Source organism: Nylanderia fulva, unplaced genomic scaffold (assembly GCF_048542155.1).
Source record: "Nylanderia fulva isolate GAGA-0341 unplaced genomic scaffold, ASM4854215v1 Scaffold174, whole genome shotgun sequence".
Taxonomy (NCBI): domain Eukaryota; kingdom Metazoa; phylum Arthropoda; class Insecta; order Hymenoptera; family Formicidae; genus Nylanderia; species Nylanderia fulva.
In genome coordinates, this window is record NW_028189990.1 from 35,334 (window position 1) to 54,247 (window position 18,914).

General features: G+C 33.1%; 1 protein-coding gene and 1 long non-coding RNA gene across 5 annotated transcripts; both read left to right on the forward strand.

The window, feature by feature from the left end:
• Positions 1-5,531: 5,531 nt before the first annotated feature.
• LOC146723696 (uncharacterized) lies at positions 5,532-8,265 on the forward strand. The gene is made up of 2 exons (XR_014924425.1): positions 5,532-6,272; positions 6,366-8,265. It is a non-coding gene; the product is annotated as an uncharacterized LOC146723696 (long non-coding RNA).
• Positions 8,266-10,982: 2,717 nt separating this feature from the next.
• Positions 10,983-18,872, forward strand: LOC146723697 (uncharacterized). Of its 4 annotated transcripts, none has more exons than XM_085481324.1 (5): positions 10,983-11,558; positions 12,034-12,392; positions 13,310-14,707; positions 15,903-16,909; positions 17,242-18,872. In XM_085481324.1, exons 1-5 carry the CDS (start codon positions 11,498-11,500, stop codon positions 17,444-17,446), a joined length of 3,030 nt encoding a protein of 1,009 aa, XP_085337450.1. In that variant the 5' UTR covers positions 10,983-11,497; the 3' UTR covers positions 17,447-18,872. The 4 variants fall into 4 exon arrangements, with proteins under 4 accessions (XP_085337450.1, XP_085337449.1, XP_085337452.1 ...); XM_085481323.1 differs by having other exon boundaries at positions 10,984-11,558; positions 17,239-18,872; XM_085481326.1 differs by having other exon boundaries at positions 10,984-11,438; positions 17,239-18,872.
• The last annotated feature ends 42 nt before the right edge of the window (positions 18,873-18,914 follow it).

Here is an 18,914-nt window from a genome sequence, read left to right on the forward strand (position 1 = left end):
TCTATCCACCACATAAAAAGGGTTAGAATCATTTTCTCTAAAATTTTTAGCACGCATGAGGTGAGAGAGATAGGGCGAAATCCTCCCGACGCCTTCGGGATTAGGAAAACCAACGAATGAGACCAAGAACAACACCGAATGACAACAAGATACTTAAGTATTTTTCTGGAAGGAGAGAAATCATTAAATTATCGATACGATCCATCCCCGGGAAGGACTTGGTCTTAAGGCTAGCAATAGCTGCTTGGAGTTCCCCGGGGGTAAACGAACTATCGAAAATTTTGCATGCGTAATTTTCTGGAAAGTCTCTTATAGATGAAAAAGCTTTGTGAAAACAGGAAGGGGGACATAAGGAGTTTGTGGCTTTTCGAATGTTGTCCTCCCACTTAATGTTTGACAGCGGAGGCAAAGGTGACAACCCCAGATGGCGGTTTCGGAACCTTTTTATCGTTTACCATAGAGAGGCAACTGGAGTCTTCGGCGTGAGTTTTTCACAATATTCTCTCCATCCCTTTCTCTTTTCGAATTTTAGGATTCGACGCGTCATAGCCTCCTTAAAAGCTAAATAATTGGAAAGAGAGGGAGATCTCTTGCAAATCGCTTGGTAAGCTCTTCTCCTCCTGACAATTCTTATTCCACCAGGGCGCTGGTAGTGGTGTTTTCCTTGAACGGGTAGGGAGTTTGTTTTTTGAGGATCCCATCCTCAAACACCTAACCTTATCCTTGTCGGGAGATGCTCCATAATGTACTTTGTCAGAAGATCATATTTTTTAATAGAGCTTAGTTTCGGATTTATCAGTTCAAAGAACTGGTCATAGCTTAACACTAAATTCCTCCTAAAAAGTTTCGTCGATTCTTTTGAATGTCTGATTTTATGAAAGAAGAACTTTTTATTATAAATACATTGATTAAAAGAGATTCTAATAGGAAAATGATTGCTGAGAAAAGAATCCTCGCAAACATCCCAGTCACATAATCCAATCAGAGTTGGGGACACGAAAGCAAGATCAAGAGCAGATCTTGCGTGGCCCGGACAGGTTATAAAAGTCGGAGAACCATCATTAATTGCTGAAAAAGAGGCCTTATGCGCAGACTCCAATAAATTACGGCCCTCACAATCAATGCGTTCACAACCCCATTCCGAGTGGTGAGCATTAAAGTTGCCTAGTATTATGGCGTGGGAGAAAATCTTGCCAAAGGCAAATAGCGCGTCATATTCCTCAGGGCGTAGCAATTCGCGCGGATGTCTATATACAGAGATGATTGTAAGGTCAAAATTTACGCAATACAGCTTAATGGCCATGCACTCAATACCACCACCCAAATCTATGCAATCCTCCACAATACTGTATGGCAAGGATGGACGGACCGTCAGTAGAAGGCCACCATAATTCCGGATAAAACGGAAAGAACACACTTTTGCATAGGCGCATAAGCGTAAGCATAAGAATCTTGATTGGTCTATAAACGTATGCACAAGAAATTCAACCAATCGAATTTCTTATGCATATGCTTATGCGCTTATGCAAGAGTGTGTGCTCCCCGCTTATGAGTGTCTCTCCTAAATACATTGAAATTCTGGATGGAGAAGAGTACGTCTGGTCTGAGCCATGTCTCGAAAAGAGCCAAGACATCATATTCCTGGAACAGTGAACAGAGGACGTCCAATTTAGTGCTAAAAGAATAGCAATTCTATTGAAAAAACCTTGACTGTCCTAGACTGCGCGAAATCACCGCCCTGGAGATCAAACATCTGGAAGGGAGGAAGGAGGAGCCAACACAGGGCTCATAGAGTCATCAACACCCATCATACCTTTCAAAAATCTACATACTGGTTCATAAAATCCGACTAATTTGAGGGTTGGAGAAAATTTTACCAATAATAGCTCAATTGGGCATTTGAAACGATTTAAGAGCTCCGGGTCCGAGCTGAGGAATTGAGCGACAATCGTTGTTAAGGAGAAGAGCTCCGAATGTTCTTTCTCGTAAGAGCTCGTTCGAAAGTCGTCCCGAGGGAAAGGAGAAGGGTACGCCGTTTCCTTATCAGGATCAAGTGGAAAGCGGCCGCAAGAGGAAATCAGAAGCCGCGACAGGTATGGGGCTGCTCTAGAAAAAGCACGGAACATCGATCCCTCCTCTAGGGGCGGGGAGAGGTGGTGTAAATGCTATCATTTGATGGTCTCTTATGATTGTTTTCCCTGAGTTTTTAGGAGAGGTTTATATGATTTATATATATTATGATTACTATTAATATCGTTACTATCAGGAATTCTGTGTAGATTCGAATTTGTTTTTGATTGGGCGATAGGTTCATTATAAGAATGAGAAGAAGAAGAATAACTTTTTAGAACTTGCGAGAAGGGAACTGAAGGACAAGCCGAGGGCCGCGACAACTGGAAGGAGGCAGAATTCAAGACAGATGGTCTAGGAGAACCAGCTCGAGAGTTTAAATTTGAATTGTTACCTAGGTTAGGAAACTCCTTGAAATCGCAAATGGGATTTCTTTGAGGATATGAGTGACTACGCAACAATCTACTAGCTTCCGCTATTAGAATATTTTTCAACGCTGCTAGCTCTCGGATTTGCCTTTGCATGATGTAATAGGGACACTCTTAACTAGCTGTCCTATAAGAGCCCCCGTAATTTATGCATACCGGGGAGCATCCCCTTCGCGGACATCTCTCCATCATTATAGGGTTCTCACCACAATCCTGACATTTGGGCGAGCCCTTGCACTGAGATTTGAGATGGCCAAATCTAAAGCATGAAAAACATAAGGACGTCTTGGACACAAATAGCACTACGGGATGATTAACCATGTATAAAAATATTCGCTCTGGGAGGGTTTGACCTTTGAATGTCAATAATATAGTTTTGGAAGGAATATATTCTACTGATCGAGTTGAATTCGAAGGATCAGATACTGAATCGACTCTGTTTATTTTTTTATTGAGCCTTCTTACTTCAATAATATTCACCGAAGAAGGAGAAATGCCATTAATAATCTCTTTGTCTGTTAGCTCTAACGGAACGTTCTGTACAATGCCCTTCTGTTATAAAACCAGAGATGATTTTATAAACGGAGAAACTCAGTTAGATGACAGAAAGACAGGGATTCCTTAAAAATCACAAGAAATGTTTTGTTGAGTATAATTTATCACAATTTATTTTGAAAGACTAGTGTCGCACAATTGAATAAGTCTAATTGAAAACAAAATTATGCAACTCTTAAGAGTCTGTATCGAAGTCAACTGTTTTACAAGTAAAAAAAAGAAATTAATAATAATTCTCAGTTGACGTCAAATTAAAAATAATCATAAAAATCTTTAACAATAAAAAAGATATAAAGAAGAATCTGTGTCATTAAACTAAATATAACAAACACTTTTTTAACTAAAACTTCTTATTATATATATATATATATATATATATATATATATATATACGAGGGTCACTATTTATATTTCGGGAATAGGAACAAAAACAAATAGTTAAGCTGCAAATATATTTTTATTGTTTTTCAAAGTACTCGCCACGATGATCGATACACTTTTGCATGCGCTTAAACCAATTTTCAAAGCATTTATTCCACTCCGAATGAGGTATCTCCAAAACATGATTTTTGAACGCTTCAATAGCTTCTTCGGGCGATGAAAATCGTTGACCACGCAGTTTATTCTTCACGGATGGGAACAAAAAGAAATCATTGGGTGCCAAATCAGGGCTATACGGCGGATGACCCATCAATTCGATGTTTTGAGTGCTCAAATAGTCTCTTGTTTGAGCCGATGTGTGAGAGCTCGCATTGCCATGATGAAGAACAATCCGACGTCTCTTGTTTGTTTTCCTTATTTCACCGAAGATTTCTGGCAAACAGATGGTTGTGTACCACTCAGAATTCACTGTTCTACGATCCTCTAGAGGCACTGTTGCAATATGACCAGTTTTTCCGAAGAAACAGGCCACCATTTTCTTTGAAGTGCTTCGTGCGCGAACAACTTTTGTTGGATTTGGTTCATCTTGGAACACCCATATACAGTCGACTGCTGCTTACTTTCGGGCTCATACGAATATATCCATGATTCGTCACCTGTCACGATTTTATAAACGTCTTTTGAAGCACCGCGATTGTATTTCTTAAGCATTTCTTTGCACCAATCGACACGAGCTTTTTTTGAGCGATTGTCAAATTATGTGGAATCCCACGCGAACATAACTTTCGCACAGCTAAGTGTTCATGTAAAATCGCATATATGCTGGTGGAACTAATGCTTAGGGATGCCTCAATCTCACAATAGGTTACATGACGATCTTGCTTAATCATTTTGTGCACAGCATCGATGTTTTCTGGCACTACAGTCGATTTTGGACGACCTTCACGAAACTCGTCGGACAGCGAACTACGACCACGATTGAATTCACTATACCAGCAATACACAGTGGTTTTTGATGGAGCTTTATCGCCAAAAGTCAAATTAAGTTGATTGACGCACTCTTGTTGTGATCATCCACGTCGAAAGTCGTAAAAAATCATCGCACGAAAATGTTTACGATTCAGTTCCATTTTTTGCCGAGACGAAACTTTCAACTAAATATAAAATAAACAAATAGCGTCTGTATGACAAAATGTTCTGAGTACGTATATCGTCAAAAATGTCAAACTTTACGATGGAACCGTCAGATGGACTCACATGACATCAGTGTTGCCAATTCCCGAAATATAAATAGTGACCCTCGTACAGATCAAAGCCCACAATTTGAAGCATCTCTCTTTAAAGCATTAACTAATTTGATTGGATGTGATCGCAAGAGAACTTCTGCTTATCATCCAGCTACAAACGGAATTTTGGAAAGATGGCATAGGACTGTCAAGACTGCAATTATGTGTCATCAGACGAAGAATTGGTTAAAATCTTTACCTACTGTTCTTCTTGGTCTTCGTTCGTGCTTCAAAGAAGACTTGAAAACTTCACCTGCTGAATTACTCTATGGAACTACTCTTCGGATTCCTGGTGAATTCTTTATTGAGGAAAATTTTCCAGCAGATCCTGAAATATTTTTAGAGAAACATAGAATACATATGAGGAATATTAGATCTTCTCCTACCCATCATCACACCAAAAAATCACCTTTTGTACACAAAAATCTTTACGATTGTACTCACGTATGGCTTCGTGAAGATGCTGTGAAGAAATCTCTTCAATCACCATATTCTGGTCCTTTTCTTGTTAACAAACGAATTTCTGATTTTTTGTTTACTATTGACATTTCAGGAAAATTAGTCAACGTCTCAACGGAACGTCTGAAACCAGCCTTTTTTCCCAAGGAAGATTCTTCTGTTCTTCTTTCATCCTCTTCGAGAACTTCATCTACATCTACAACCACATCAGTTGTACCATCAGTTGTGCCTGCAGTTCCTACAACCACATCAGTCATACCTGCATCTACTATTTCACCAGATTACCCTAGTACTTCTTCTTTCGGGAAATTATTACGAACTTACCCAGCTAAGAAGAAAGTTCATTTCGCAACGTAGTCGTCGCTTGGGGGGGAGTACTGTGGCGTTACTGTGACATTACTGTAGCATTTTTAGATCCACACTTACACCACATATACACATACACCTTATACGTTTTTACACCATTTCGTTGCTATGTTACAGACCATTTGTTTATTATGAGAAGACTTCAATTATTTTAATTGATAACACATTTTATTGTACTTACATTAATTAATAAAAGCTCTTTTAAAAAGTATCATTTGTAAAAAAGTTACTACCAGGCCGCTTTCCACACAGAAAACACGCACACAAAATGCCACTTTGCCTGCACGTGTAATACAAAACAATTTAATTTTTGATATTTATGAAATTTTTGTTTTTTTTTAATTATATTGTAACTCATAGAAAATTGAGCGAGAAGATGTACAGTCAAACCTCCCATCCTACGATATTTCCGGTCTGGAAAACCTCTAATCCTACGACAAAAAGAGGGGCGATTTGTTATCCCCACTCTAGAGTCCATTCGGAAAAATTCGGGTTGCCGAACATTTCCGAATCATACAAAGTACATATGTAAGAGACGATGAGCATTTCATGTGCGTATTGACATGTGTGTGGTTATACAACCACTTATATGTACAATAGGTTAGATTATTGATACATACATTGTATGATCATATGTAATTTACATATAAATACATATGTAAATACGTATGTACATAGAAAAGAAAAATTGAATCGTGCAAAGTGTGCAAAATGAGCATGATGTCATGTACGTATGTATACTTATGGTCATTCATGTATACTTGTGGTCATATTTATATATTTATTTATAAATATATATAAACTGCATTATTTATTTCAGATAAGCAGAAAAAATATAAAAATACATCTTTGACGGATAAGGTCAAAATTATTGAAAGACTTGAGAAAGGAGAGAAGACTTTGAGCATTGCTGAAGATTTCGGCATTTGTTGAACAACAGTTCGGCGTATATTTGGACAAAAAGAAAACATAAGAGCTCATGTAGACGTCCTAAAGTCTCAACAGAGAAATTGCAATAAACGTCGGTTTTCAGGAATCAAAGAATCGACGTTTGAAAAAATATTGTACCAATGGTTTTGTCAACAGCGATCTCTTGGTGTACCGGTATCAGGATTAATTCTCCAGGAAAAAGCTTTAGAGATAAATTCTAAGATAAATTGTAATAGGAACTTTTAAGCCAGCAACGGGTGGTTGCATAAGTTTAAAACGCGACATGAAATACACGAAAAGAAGGTTTAAGGTGAAAAATTATCAAGCGATAAAGTCGCCAGTGAAGATTTTGTATCAATGTTTCATGGTTTTATAGAGATAGAGATGTTTAATTTAGAAAATGTTTATAATGCCGACGAAACAGGACTGTTTTGGTGATGTTTGCCAAGAAAGTCCTTAATGATGCATAAGGAAGACCCTGCTGGCTTTAAAATTCCTAAAGATAGAATAACTATCATGGTTTGTGCAAATGCTACTGGAACTCATAAAATTCCTTTGCTTGCAATCGGCAAAGCAAAACAACTGTGTTGTTTTAAAAATATTAAAAAATTACCAGTTAATTACATTAATCAAAAAAATGCATGGATGGATACAAATGTTTTTAAACATTGGTTTGAAAATATTTTTATTCCTGCGCGGTTGATGCTAAAAATAATGGAAAAAAAGAAAAAATTCTTCTTCTTTTAAATAATGCAACTTTACATCCTCCCAGTGAAGAATTGAAAATAATTGCTCCCCATTGCCAGGTAATTTTTTTGCCACCAAATGTGACTGCTTTGATTCAACCTATGGATCAAGGTGTTATAGAATTGTTGAAAAAAAATACCGCAAATTATTTTGTAGAGAGTTAATTATTACTCAACCAATTGCACATGGAGTTGAGTATTTTGTTAAAAAGTGGGACTTATTAAAATGTATTTCAATTCTTTGTACGGCCTGGGAGAATTTGACAGTTCAGAGTTTAAAAAATTGTTGAAATAATGTTTTAAAAGATGAACTATTTTCTTGCGAGGACTCTTCTGATACACTACCCTTTATTAACAATGTATTATCCGATTACTGCACAGAAAAAGAAACTCTCGAGTGGTTGAATATCGACTAATTTGAATTTGGACATCCAATTTTTTCCATTGAAGATATTATAAATCAGAATATGGGAATTGAAGTTCAAAATGAATCTCATGTGAATGAGGAGTCTAATGATGACGAAGAATTAGAAGAACATGAAATATCTTTTAAAGAAGCATACATGCATATGTATGTGGTTTATAAATGGCTAACTCAGCAAAGTACAACAAAAACACAGAAGATCTTTTAATATATTTAAACATAATGCTCAACTTGCTGTAACTATTTGCAATGAGATACATACAAGAGAAAAGTAATAAATAAGCATGTTTGTTAATACATACGCATACGAGTATAAGTACATTGCGGATCTTGACGTCGAAGGAAGTTTAGTTTGATTTATTTTTTGTGATATCATATAGCTTTCAGTATTAAATTGTTTTAATTTTATGCTTTCTTAATTTTATTTTTTATATGTATCATATTTAGTTTTTATTTCAGGCGGAAACAAATCCGCTAAAATTGATTTTCTTATTTCGAAAAGCGAGTTTTAGAAATATCTCAGGATCCGCCAATATATTATATAAGTATATTTGCGTGTAATACATATGTACAAATATATAAAAATATTCAAATAAAAATTTGTACAAAAATTTATAAAAGTTTATATATTTAATTTCATTGTTCCTATATACATTTATGTATTGAAATTATATACATTTATATATATACATTTATTGACATTTAAAACTAAAATTAATTTAATTGATAACACAAAAATATTTAGTACAAATTTTAAAAAATTATCATTTATTTTGTATTAATTATTGTATTAAAGAAATTTTATTAACTTTGGATTGTAACTATACATATACTAGTGTATATATTATATATATATATATATATATATATATATATATAAACAAAATATAAATTACAAAAATATATATAAAAAATAATAAATATATAAATAAAATAAACTTATTGCTACATACATAAATTGTGCATTTTTTTCGTTATCAAGGGGGTTCGAAAGTGTAATCTACGATCCTGAATTCTGCTCAAGGTTCGCAAATTCAATGAGGCGGCCCTGTCATATAAATTTGAGAAGTGGGGATACAACTCCCCTTTCGCGGTCGTAGAATGAGAGGCTTTTTTGTCGTAGGATAAGAGGTGTCGTAGCATGAAAGGATCGCAGGATGGGAGGTCCGACTGTAATATTGTTTATAATAATCCTAATCTAATGTCTCTCGAATATTAGTTCGAGACGAACTAGCGTGTCAGTATGACCGAAGCTGTAGAATATTTTAGTATATGTTAAAATTATAAGATGCGAAGAGAGAAATAAAGGTATTGGTATTGGTCGTTAGGCGAAAGAATATATTAAGAGCGGTAGTATTATCATAAGAAAAAGAAAAGAAAAAAGGAAAATAAACATAATGAACGAGCAGAGCAAGGAAGGAAGGTAGAAAGCAGTCGGTTTCGAAGCGCTCCGAGATAGATGTGTGTGTATATTGTCTGAGAATTATACTTTTAACCGAACACTTTGATCTTTAATAATTGGAAATATTCTTTTGTAACGATACTTGAGTGTGAGACTGAAATAAATACGTATATATCTATTTTATATTAAATCAATCTAGGCGCGAATTATTCATTATTCTTCATTATTCTATAAACACTATATACATATTCGAGTAATCGACTTAACATGCACTTTTTAAGGAAAGGAGGATTGAATGTGTATATTAAATTAAAATGGTTGGTAATGAATTCGACGAGATTCGGTAATTTATGAATCAAATAGATACTCTGAGAGTGTAAGAAATTTTATAATGAATATTAAACATGTATAATATATAATAATAATATTTCATAATGTTACTTTATATGTAATAAAAATGTAAATATAAATCTGTTAATATATAAGTTATGTCAAAAATATAATCATTTTTTTGTATGTACAGCAAGAATTAAAGCATTGAATTAAATTAAATATCCCGTACAGCACCGATAGATTGCAAAAACATTACAACAATCTTTCACCGCAATATTGCAATATTGCAAATTCACTGCAAAATGTTGCTACATCATTGCTGTTGAATTGCAGTAATGTTAAAATGTCGGCTTTTTGGAAGATTGCAACAAAATATTACAACAATATTGCAATGTTATGAATTTGCAATAATGCATTGTTATTGCAACCATAAACTAATGTTGCATATACAGGTATATAAATGTAAATAAATCATTAATGAAAATACGTTGTAATTAATTTATATATATTACAATATATAAATTATAGAATTTGGATTACATGCAATATTTCCGAAATATTAATGTCATGTTGCTACAAGTGTGCTGGAATTTTGTGCGCCTATATCTCTGCAATGTCTTTATAATGTTGCATTGCAACTTGCAACATTGCAACGTTGCTGCAATATAATTGCAATAATCTGTGCTGTATGGGATTTTTATAAATTGCGAGTACTTATGTTACACTTTCATTATCCATTTGATTCATAAATCTCAAAGTTCTTCTGAATGGCTGTAAGCAAAGTTGTCTTTCACACTTGTGTTAATATCGCTTGTAGTTGGAAGAATCCAACTACAAAATCATGTGTCTCTATAGCGATTATGTGACGTCATTATATCGTCGAAAACGAGCGATGAACGATACATGAAAAGGTATCTTAATTGAAAAAATATGCATATGTTAAGTGTAAAATATCAATTTATATATTTTCAACAAAAAATTTCGAAATATATATTGATCTAAACCCATACAGCACAGATTATTGCAATTATATTGCAGCAACGTTGCAATGTTGCAAGTTGCAATGCAACATTATAAAGACATTGCAGAGATATAAGTGCACAAAATTCCAGCACACTTGTAGCAACATGACATTAATATTTCGGAAATATTGCATGTAATCCAAATTCTATAATTTATATATTGTAATATATATAAATTAACTACAACGTATTTTCATTAATGATTTATTTACATTTATATACCTGTATATGCAACATTAGTTTAAGGTTGCAATAACAATGCATTATTGCAAACTCATAACATATTGCAATATTGTTGTAATATTTTGTTGCAATCTTCCAAAAAGCGGACATTTTAACATTGCTGCAATTCAACAGCAATGATGTAGCAATATTTTGCAGTGAATTTGCAATATTGCAATATTGCGGTGAAAGATTGTTGTAAAGTTTTTGCAATCTATCGGTGCTGTATGGGAAGTGTATATATACATATATATTATAATTTTAATTCACCGAATTTCATAATAATTATATATATATGTATTACTATTATATATTTATTATTATTATTATCATTATTATGTTTAATTTTATAAAATTATGTTTTTATTTTAATATCAAACGAAAATAGAATATGATGCGTTGTCAGCGTATTTCGAACCGCAGCCTTACGTTGTCAGCTGATGAGTCCAATCGATACATATCTGGCAAGTAGGAAGCGGGAACACGTGTGTCGCCTAACTTAACCTTAAAAAAACATTCGACGTTCGTCGTAACGAACGGGTGACCCAGCGACACAAATTTCGATTTTCGATGGCTGCCTGTGATGTTCCGATCGTTATTCGGCATCACTCCTGTCCATTAAAGTATATATCTAGTGACTTTCCTGTCCATGCACCATTGTTTTAAGTTTGAAGTCGACGAAAGGACGAAGGATAAAGAGAGCGAAGACGAAGGACAAAACCGTCAGCTGTTATGTGACATAAAGTAATCTTAATTATTAAATGATATTTTTGATTTATCGGCATTTCTCGACGATAAGGAGGGAGATAATAGGGTAAGGAGGAGAAGTATACAAATGATGTATATTTTCCTTCGAATGTTTATTTTATTTGTATGCTATTATTTACGATCAAGAGGACAAAGAAGAGATTTCCGTTAAATACGAGAATTTTTGGTGAGCTAGACTTTGCGTTGTTCATATCATTAAATATTTTATAATTTTTATTAAAATTATATATGATCTCATAAATTCTTTAATATTTTATTTATTCTCGTTTTATAACACATACTTTTACAGCATCTCAACATATTTTTGTAATTCTATTTAAATCTCTGCTATTATGTGCTAGTAAATTTCTCGAAATTTGCTTAATAAGTATAGTATTTATTATATCATTATATATTATGTAAAATTCTTCCTCTTCTCTCTTTTCTCCAGGGAATAGAAGAGAATTACAGAACAGTTATTTAGATAATTTTTAAAATTTTAATTACTTTATTTACAATATCGTCTATCAGAAAACACAGTAGAGATTACATTTAATCTAATATTATTATTTTATATTATATAATATTCTCTTGAAAATATTACATGCTTTATTACATTTTATATTATGCCTTTACACTAATGTTTTCTTTTATCTTTTTAGTTTATAAGATCAACTGGATCAAGATGGATGAGTTTTCCCAGGATATGCAGAAGCTCTTGTTAAAGAAGGAGCAAGAGTATGGTCAATTAAAATTTGTCTCATCTCGAGCAACGAAGGAGACTTCATGTTTCATCGATGAACTGGTACAGGATGTCATTGACATCATTCAAAAGTACAATCTATTCCCTGAGGACAGTAATCCCAAAGAAACCAGGAGCATCAGCTTTACCAGTGCTCAGTGTTATAATTATCTTCTCTTGAACACTAATTTTCCTTCGCAACAGCTTCTTTTGGAGGACTTGCTCTATGGTAATTTGGTTGGGCTTTGGCCCACTTTATCACCATATCTCTTTATACAGGTAATTTATATATCTAATAATATTTAACAGAATATATATTTTCTTTTGGGCATATTTAACAATTTTTATTGTTAAATTTAGAATGTATTTTTTTTATTTTATAAATTTTTCAAAAAACGAAAAAGTATGTATTTAACATTAAAAAACGACCAATACTGGGCAATAAATTCTTTATTAAATTAAATATCTCATTACGTTTCGAGCTCTGGTTTAGATCTTTTTCAAATAAAAATTCTCTTTAAAATGACATTATAGATAAAGTAGTGAGACACCCTTATAACATATCAAACAATATATAAAAAGAAAACCTTGTGTCTTAAAAGACGTCTCGTCAGTAACTGGTTACTGACTGGTATCAAACAATATATAAACAGTAACTGGTTACTGATGAGACGTCTTTTAAGACACAAGGTTTTCTTTTTATATATTGTTTGATATGTTATAAGGGTGTCTCACTACTTTATCTATGTCATCTTAAAGAGAATTTTTATTTGAAAAAGACCTAAACCAGAGATCGAAATGTAATGAGATATTTAATTTAATAAAGAATTTATTGTCCAGTATTGGTCGTTTTTTAATGTTAAATACATACTTTTTTGTTTTTTATTTCTTACTGGCAAATTGATTACACACACTTAATCAATTAATACATACATCTAATCAATTTATAAATTTTTCAATACAAAAATTTCTCAAAGTTAATGTTATAATATAATATATTATATATATTATATATAAATTATTTTCTTTTTGCTATATTGCAATATATAATTTATGATTTTTATAATTAAGAAACGGCGAAACAATTACATTTAATTATAAATTATTTTATTTAATGTGTATTAGAATTACAACAATTTTATGTGTATTAAAATTATATTTTGCACTTTTTATTTATATTATTATAACTTGTACAGATAATATGGCGCCTGAAGTGCGAGTACATACTGGTTGAATCACTCATGTACATACCATTGGATTTATGCGTGGAAATTTTGGAAGTGGCTATTAAATATGCGGACGAGTTGGAAATGTCGCGCGCCAAGTGTTTGATTCTCGGTCTGAATAACAAGACGTACGAAAAGTGTCTACGGTTGCACTTGGGTACACTGTCGGAAAAGGATGTGACGGAACGCGCGTGCCAATTAGTAGCGAGTTTTCAGACAATGTTAGACCTCCTCAGTAGTCCTAAATTCATCGGCGGTCCCGATTTATCCGAAGAGGCGAGATACGAGCAACATGGACTTCTCCTAAAGTGCATCTTTCGCCACATCAAGATATGCATGAGCAAGAAAATAGAGACTCCAGTGAATAACATCCATCTGGAGAAACTGTTGAAGCTAACGTATGGCAATCTCTCTCGCAACCATGTAAATTATTATTGTATGCTCCCTGTTGACAAGGTAAAGTCTTATGTGACGACGCTGGATCGAGAACTGATCACCTTGTTGCTGAACCAGATCAAGCAGATCGACTGCTACGAATACATGGGCTGGTTAGAATTCAATGACACCGAAAACATCATGATATCCCTGCAGCGTGCCATTATCATCGAATGCCACTACTTTATAAGCTTTATGAAGGAGAATGAATTTGTGGAGAAGGATGATCACTTACTCGAGTGCCTCCAGACAATCATTGGCTTGGGAAACAGCAAGGAGGCCATGTTGACTCTTCAAGAACTGTGTCACAGCATCGCCAATGGCAAACCAGAGGGTATAAGAGAATTGATGAAGCGCTACAAGGAATGGGACAAATCTATATTGTATTTTCTCAATGAGAGAATACAGTTGCTGCAGAAGGAAGATTGCTGCGTCTTGCTCGAGTATCTCCATCACATGTTTGCATATCCGCACACCAAAGTAGAAAAGTATCAAGCTTACGTGTTGGTATTGAGAGTGATAATACAGCAAAACATACAAGATGTGTATTACATCATAATAAAATATGTGTTGCGACGTTTTGACGACAATCGTTTAGAATACTTGTACAATCATAAACTCTTTATAACATTTATGCAACGCGATGTGTGCATAAACGAATCCGAAAGACTGCTTATCCTTCTGATTTTTGTTCTGTTGAACGCAAAGAAGGTGCTAACCACTCTAGTGGAGATTGCGATAGGACACAACAAGTATGAGCGTATTATATTTACGCCGAAGGATATATTGGCCCTGCGATCATTCTTCATTATACAAAAGGATAACGAATACAATCTGCTGATGTATATCCTGAAGGAAGTCTGTCTGCAGAAGGATGTAACTTGGTCTTGCAAGCATTTTCCGATATTTATGAATATCATCCTTGACCATAAGGTGATGATATATGTATATATAATATGTAAATGATGATATACAGGGTGTCTTAACTTTTACATTGAGATTTCTCGAAAAACAAAGCTTCCAGCAAAAAATGTTTTATACAAAAATTGTAAAATTTCGAAGGAGACGTCTTGTCTAAACTTAGTCTTATTTCAGAAGGAGTTTTAGAGATTTCGAGGTCATAGTTTTTCAACAGAATTGCTTTAATTTTCTTACATCGATTTTTTGTAATAATTTACCATAAAAATGTTTTAAAGTAAACTACTTGAAAAAATAAATGATTCGTGAGATATTTTATGTATTATTTTTACATATTTTGACAAAAAATTTGAAATATGATATATTCATTTTAAAGCATAAAATATTTGTGAAAACTATTTTTCTTGATTGTTCTACATTAACAATTTTTTATATTCAATGAAACCATCATAATTTCCTTACATAATCATCGATTCCTATTTTTTACGAGGAAATTAAGAAAATGATGACTTCTAGATCTCAGAAATGCCTATACTTAGACTATATTTACAACAAAACGTGCTCTTTAAAATCCTACTTTTGTGCTGAAACATTGATGGAAACCTTGATATTTGAGAAGTTAAAATGGGATATTTTGTATACAATGTTGTGCTTAGATGATTTTAAAATTAGCTAGATAAAGATGAGATAAAAATTTGTAAATTTATCTTAGATAAGATAATTTTGTTTCAAATATATCTAGATAAAAGATAAAATTATATAGCGATTCATATGGATAACTTTCAGATAATATTATTTTTAAAAGTACTTATATAAACATACATAAAAAATGTAAATTATGAAATATAAAAAATATATTTATATTTTTATTTGTAAGTTTTTATCGCTTACTGCTCAAATTCTGCTATTTAAATGTTTTTATGTCTCTTATAACTCTAAACTAAATTATCTGAATATTATTCTAGATAATTTAATAAAGATAACACTTTTTTATCTAAGATGCAGATATAGATAATATATATTTTTATTATCTATAATATATAAAGAGATAAGATGTGACATCAAAATTTTAGCTTCTAGATAATTATTTATATAATTTTATTAGATAACAGCAAACACTGTCTGTATAATACATAATTGTAGATAAGATGTAAGCCTAGATATTGTAAACTCATATTTTTAATACTTTTCAACAATTTCTCTTCCACAGTTGATAACACCAGATGATTTGATGAACATCGTCTACATCCCCTATCTGATCGACAGCAGTTTCCACTACTTCAATTTTCTCTGTGTACTGACGCACATATACGAGATCGTGATAGAAAGGGTCTGCACGCCCAGGATGGATTATCCGCTTCTGATCATCGCGCTGACCAAGAAGATGTCGTTGATAAGGAGATGCGAGCCGAGCTGCCTGAGGAGCACCATCCACGATCTCATAGGCCACATCACGCGCATACTGAACGTCCTGTTCTACATACCGAATATACTGACGGTGAACCAGCAGCGAGAGGTGATCGACGCGATCGACGACTGCGTGGAGCCGATCGATCGTGCCCGACTCTCGCCCCTGTGGCACATTCTCAACGGCACCGTGCTGGACATAATCCAGGATTACGAGAGACGCTGCTTTGCCGTGCATCGACGACTGCGGATGGATCCGCTATGCGAGCCGAAATTGCGCGAGTACGTCCAGTCCTTCCGGCTCGACCGGGAGTGCTTTCTGCGTCACATGATCCTGCATGCCACTGAGAAGGAATACGAGATTTTCGCGCTTGAGCTGACGACGATATTCTGGTGCAACTTCGGCTGGGCGAACGAGATGGAGGCCTATGAGAACGTGCTGCGCATTTCCGGCGAGGCGGCACAGTTGGCCCTGGTATTCCACAAGACCTTTCCCAATGACACGTTCATATCACTCATACGCGCCCTGGTCAACTATTGCGACGTGTTCGCCCACATTAATCGCAATACGAACGATCAACAAATTGCGATCCGTCGTATCCTGGTGAAAACTCTGTGCTCCTTGAAAGATTCGACCGACAAGACGTGCCTGGGCCAGATGTATGGCCTCCTGCTCGCGCGTATCAAGGACAGTTTAATTAAGAATTCGTATTCATATATAGAACATTATTTTCACGAGGTCGACGACTGGATCGACGTGTACCTCGTTCAATGCGAGGGACTAATGACGCCCGTAAAAGAATCCAAAAAGTTAGCGATATTTAATATTTTATTTTATTATTATTATTATTATTATTATAACGATTATAAATCTTAATTCCTTGTATATATATATATATATATATCTAATTTAAATTTATCTTTTTTTTTAATTTCAAAAATATTTAAAAATATTTAAAATAAATATTTAGAAAGAATATTTAAAAAGAATTTTGAAAGCTATCTAATTTCAAAAGGAAAGAATATTTTAAAAACTGATAGCTATCTTCTATATTTTTTTTATTAATATATATAATAGAATAAAATACACAAAATAGAAAAAGAAGACATGATAATATTGTTGAATTTATGTGTTTCAGTAGCTCGAACAACTCGGACAGCTCAGATGATGATGCGATTTCGGAAGATATACAAGTATTAGAAGAGGCTCCCAACTTAACTAGCAAGGAAATTGAAATGTTCAATTCCTACAGGTTTATACGCGAATGCATCAAGATATCCAACAGAGGAACGCAACGTTGCGTCGAGCGGATATGGGATGTTATATTTACAAAAAAGGAAGTGTAATTTTAGCTTCGGTATAAAGTGTAAAAACAGTTTTCGTATACGCCGTCTCTTTTGATACAATTTTATATTTAAAAATAGGCAGCGATCTTGTGTGTTCATAAAATATTTCCCTTTTTGTATTGATACGATCAAATAAGGCACTTTTTTTCTCGCAAAATTGAGAATGATGAAGTATGCAAATACTTTTTTTACACACTGTATAAAATCGATATTTTTTATTACTGATCGCTCTTTATATTTATTTATTTGTAAACAATTTTCAAATTAAACGTTTCGAAAATTCCATGAAATTTGTTAGTAATGTAAAAAAGAAAATGTGAAAACTATTTTTTGAGTCGATATATTTTATTCGATGAAAACAAATCGTTATTCTTTTAAAATAATATATCTTGCTAGTAATTTTCTTCGGAATTTTTGAAATATTTAATTTGACTCGATTTTGCGAGTTATTCTATTCTAATTAAATGCCACAACATAAATTCTATACATAGTATACTTACCATTAAATAGCGAAGTAACGAATTGAGTGTGTAAAAACGTATGTAAAAAATGAGAGATGGAAAAACTTTTTCAAGAAAACTTTTCACCATTGAAAAGTATAAAATAATCGTATTTTTCTACATTTTTATTTACAATTATTTTTAAAAATAACATTTATTATTTAAAATAATTGGAGTTATTTGCACAAATTGTATAGATATACAAATAATTGCAATATGTAAATAATTACAAATGTCATTATCTATATATCTATAATTAGAAGTATATATAACTCTAATCTATGTAGTTTAATATTTATTTATATTTTCCTTTCCAACGAATATGTGAAGAAAAAAAAGAATTATCTTACAAATAATTCTCTGAAAAAGTGCAGTTTCGCTTATATCATACTTAGTCTTTTTAATATCTTTACCAATTTTTATCTACCTCAAAAAAACTACCTCAGAAAAATTGCTGAACTGGGCAAAAGAATAATTTCGCGATATATATTATAAATATCATATTTTGTATAAGGAGTCTAAAGCAAAAAAATTGTACAACTGTACGTGAAATTTTTTCGAAGAGAATTATCAAGGAATTTATAATTTATACTCTGATTCGATTATTTTAAGTGAAAGATTAAATGCGTAAGATCATCTCTTTTGCTTCGTCAAAAAAAAACTGCCGAATCGATGTTAATGTATATATTGTATGTTGTATGTAAGAGCAAATACATTGCGAGCAATTATTTTCGTGTGGCTTTTTTTCACTTCACCGTTTGGAAAGTTTTTTTTCCTTGAAAAGCTCGCCAACTACATACAATGTAATATGATTATGCTTGCTATATTAATGTGATTAAATAAACGTTAATGCAAATGTAAATATCATATATGTCTCGAGTAGAAGATAAATTTTATTCCAGCTTATTAAACACACGTTATTTAAACAGATGTTATTTTTCTTTCCTATATTTGGTTAAAAAAGAAAC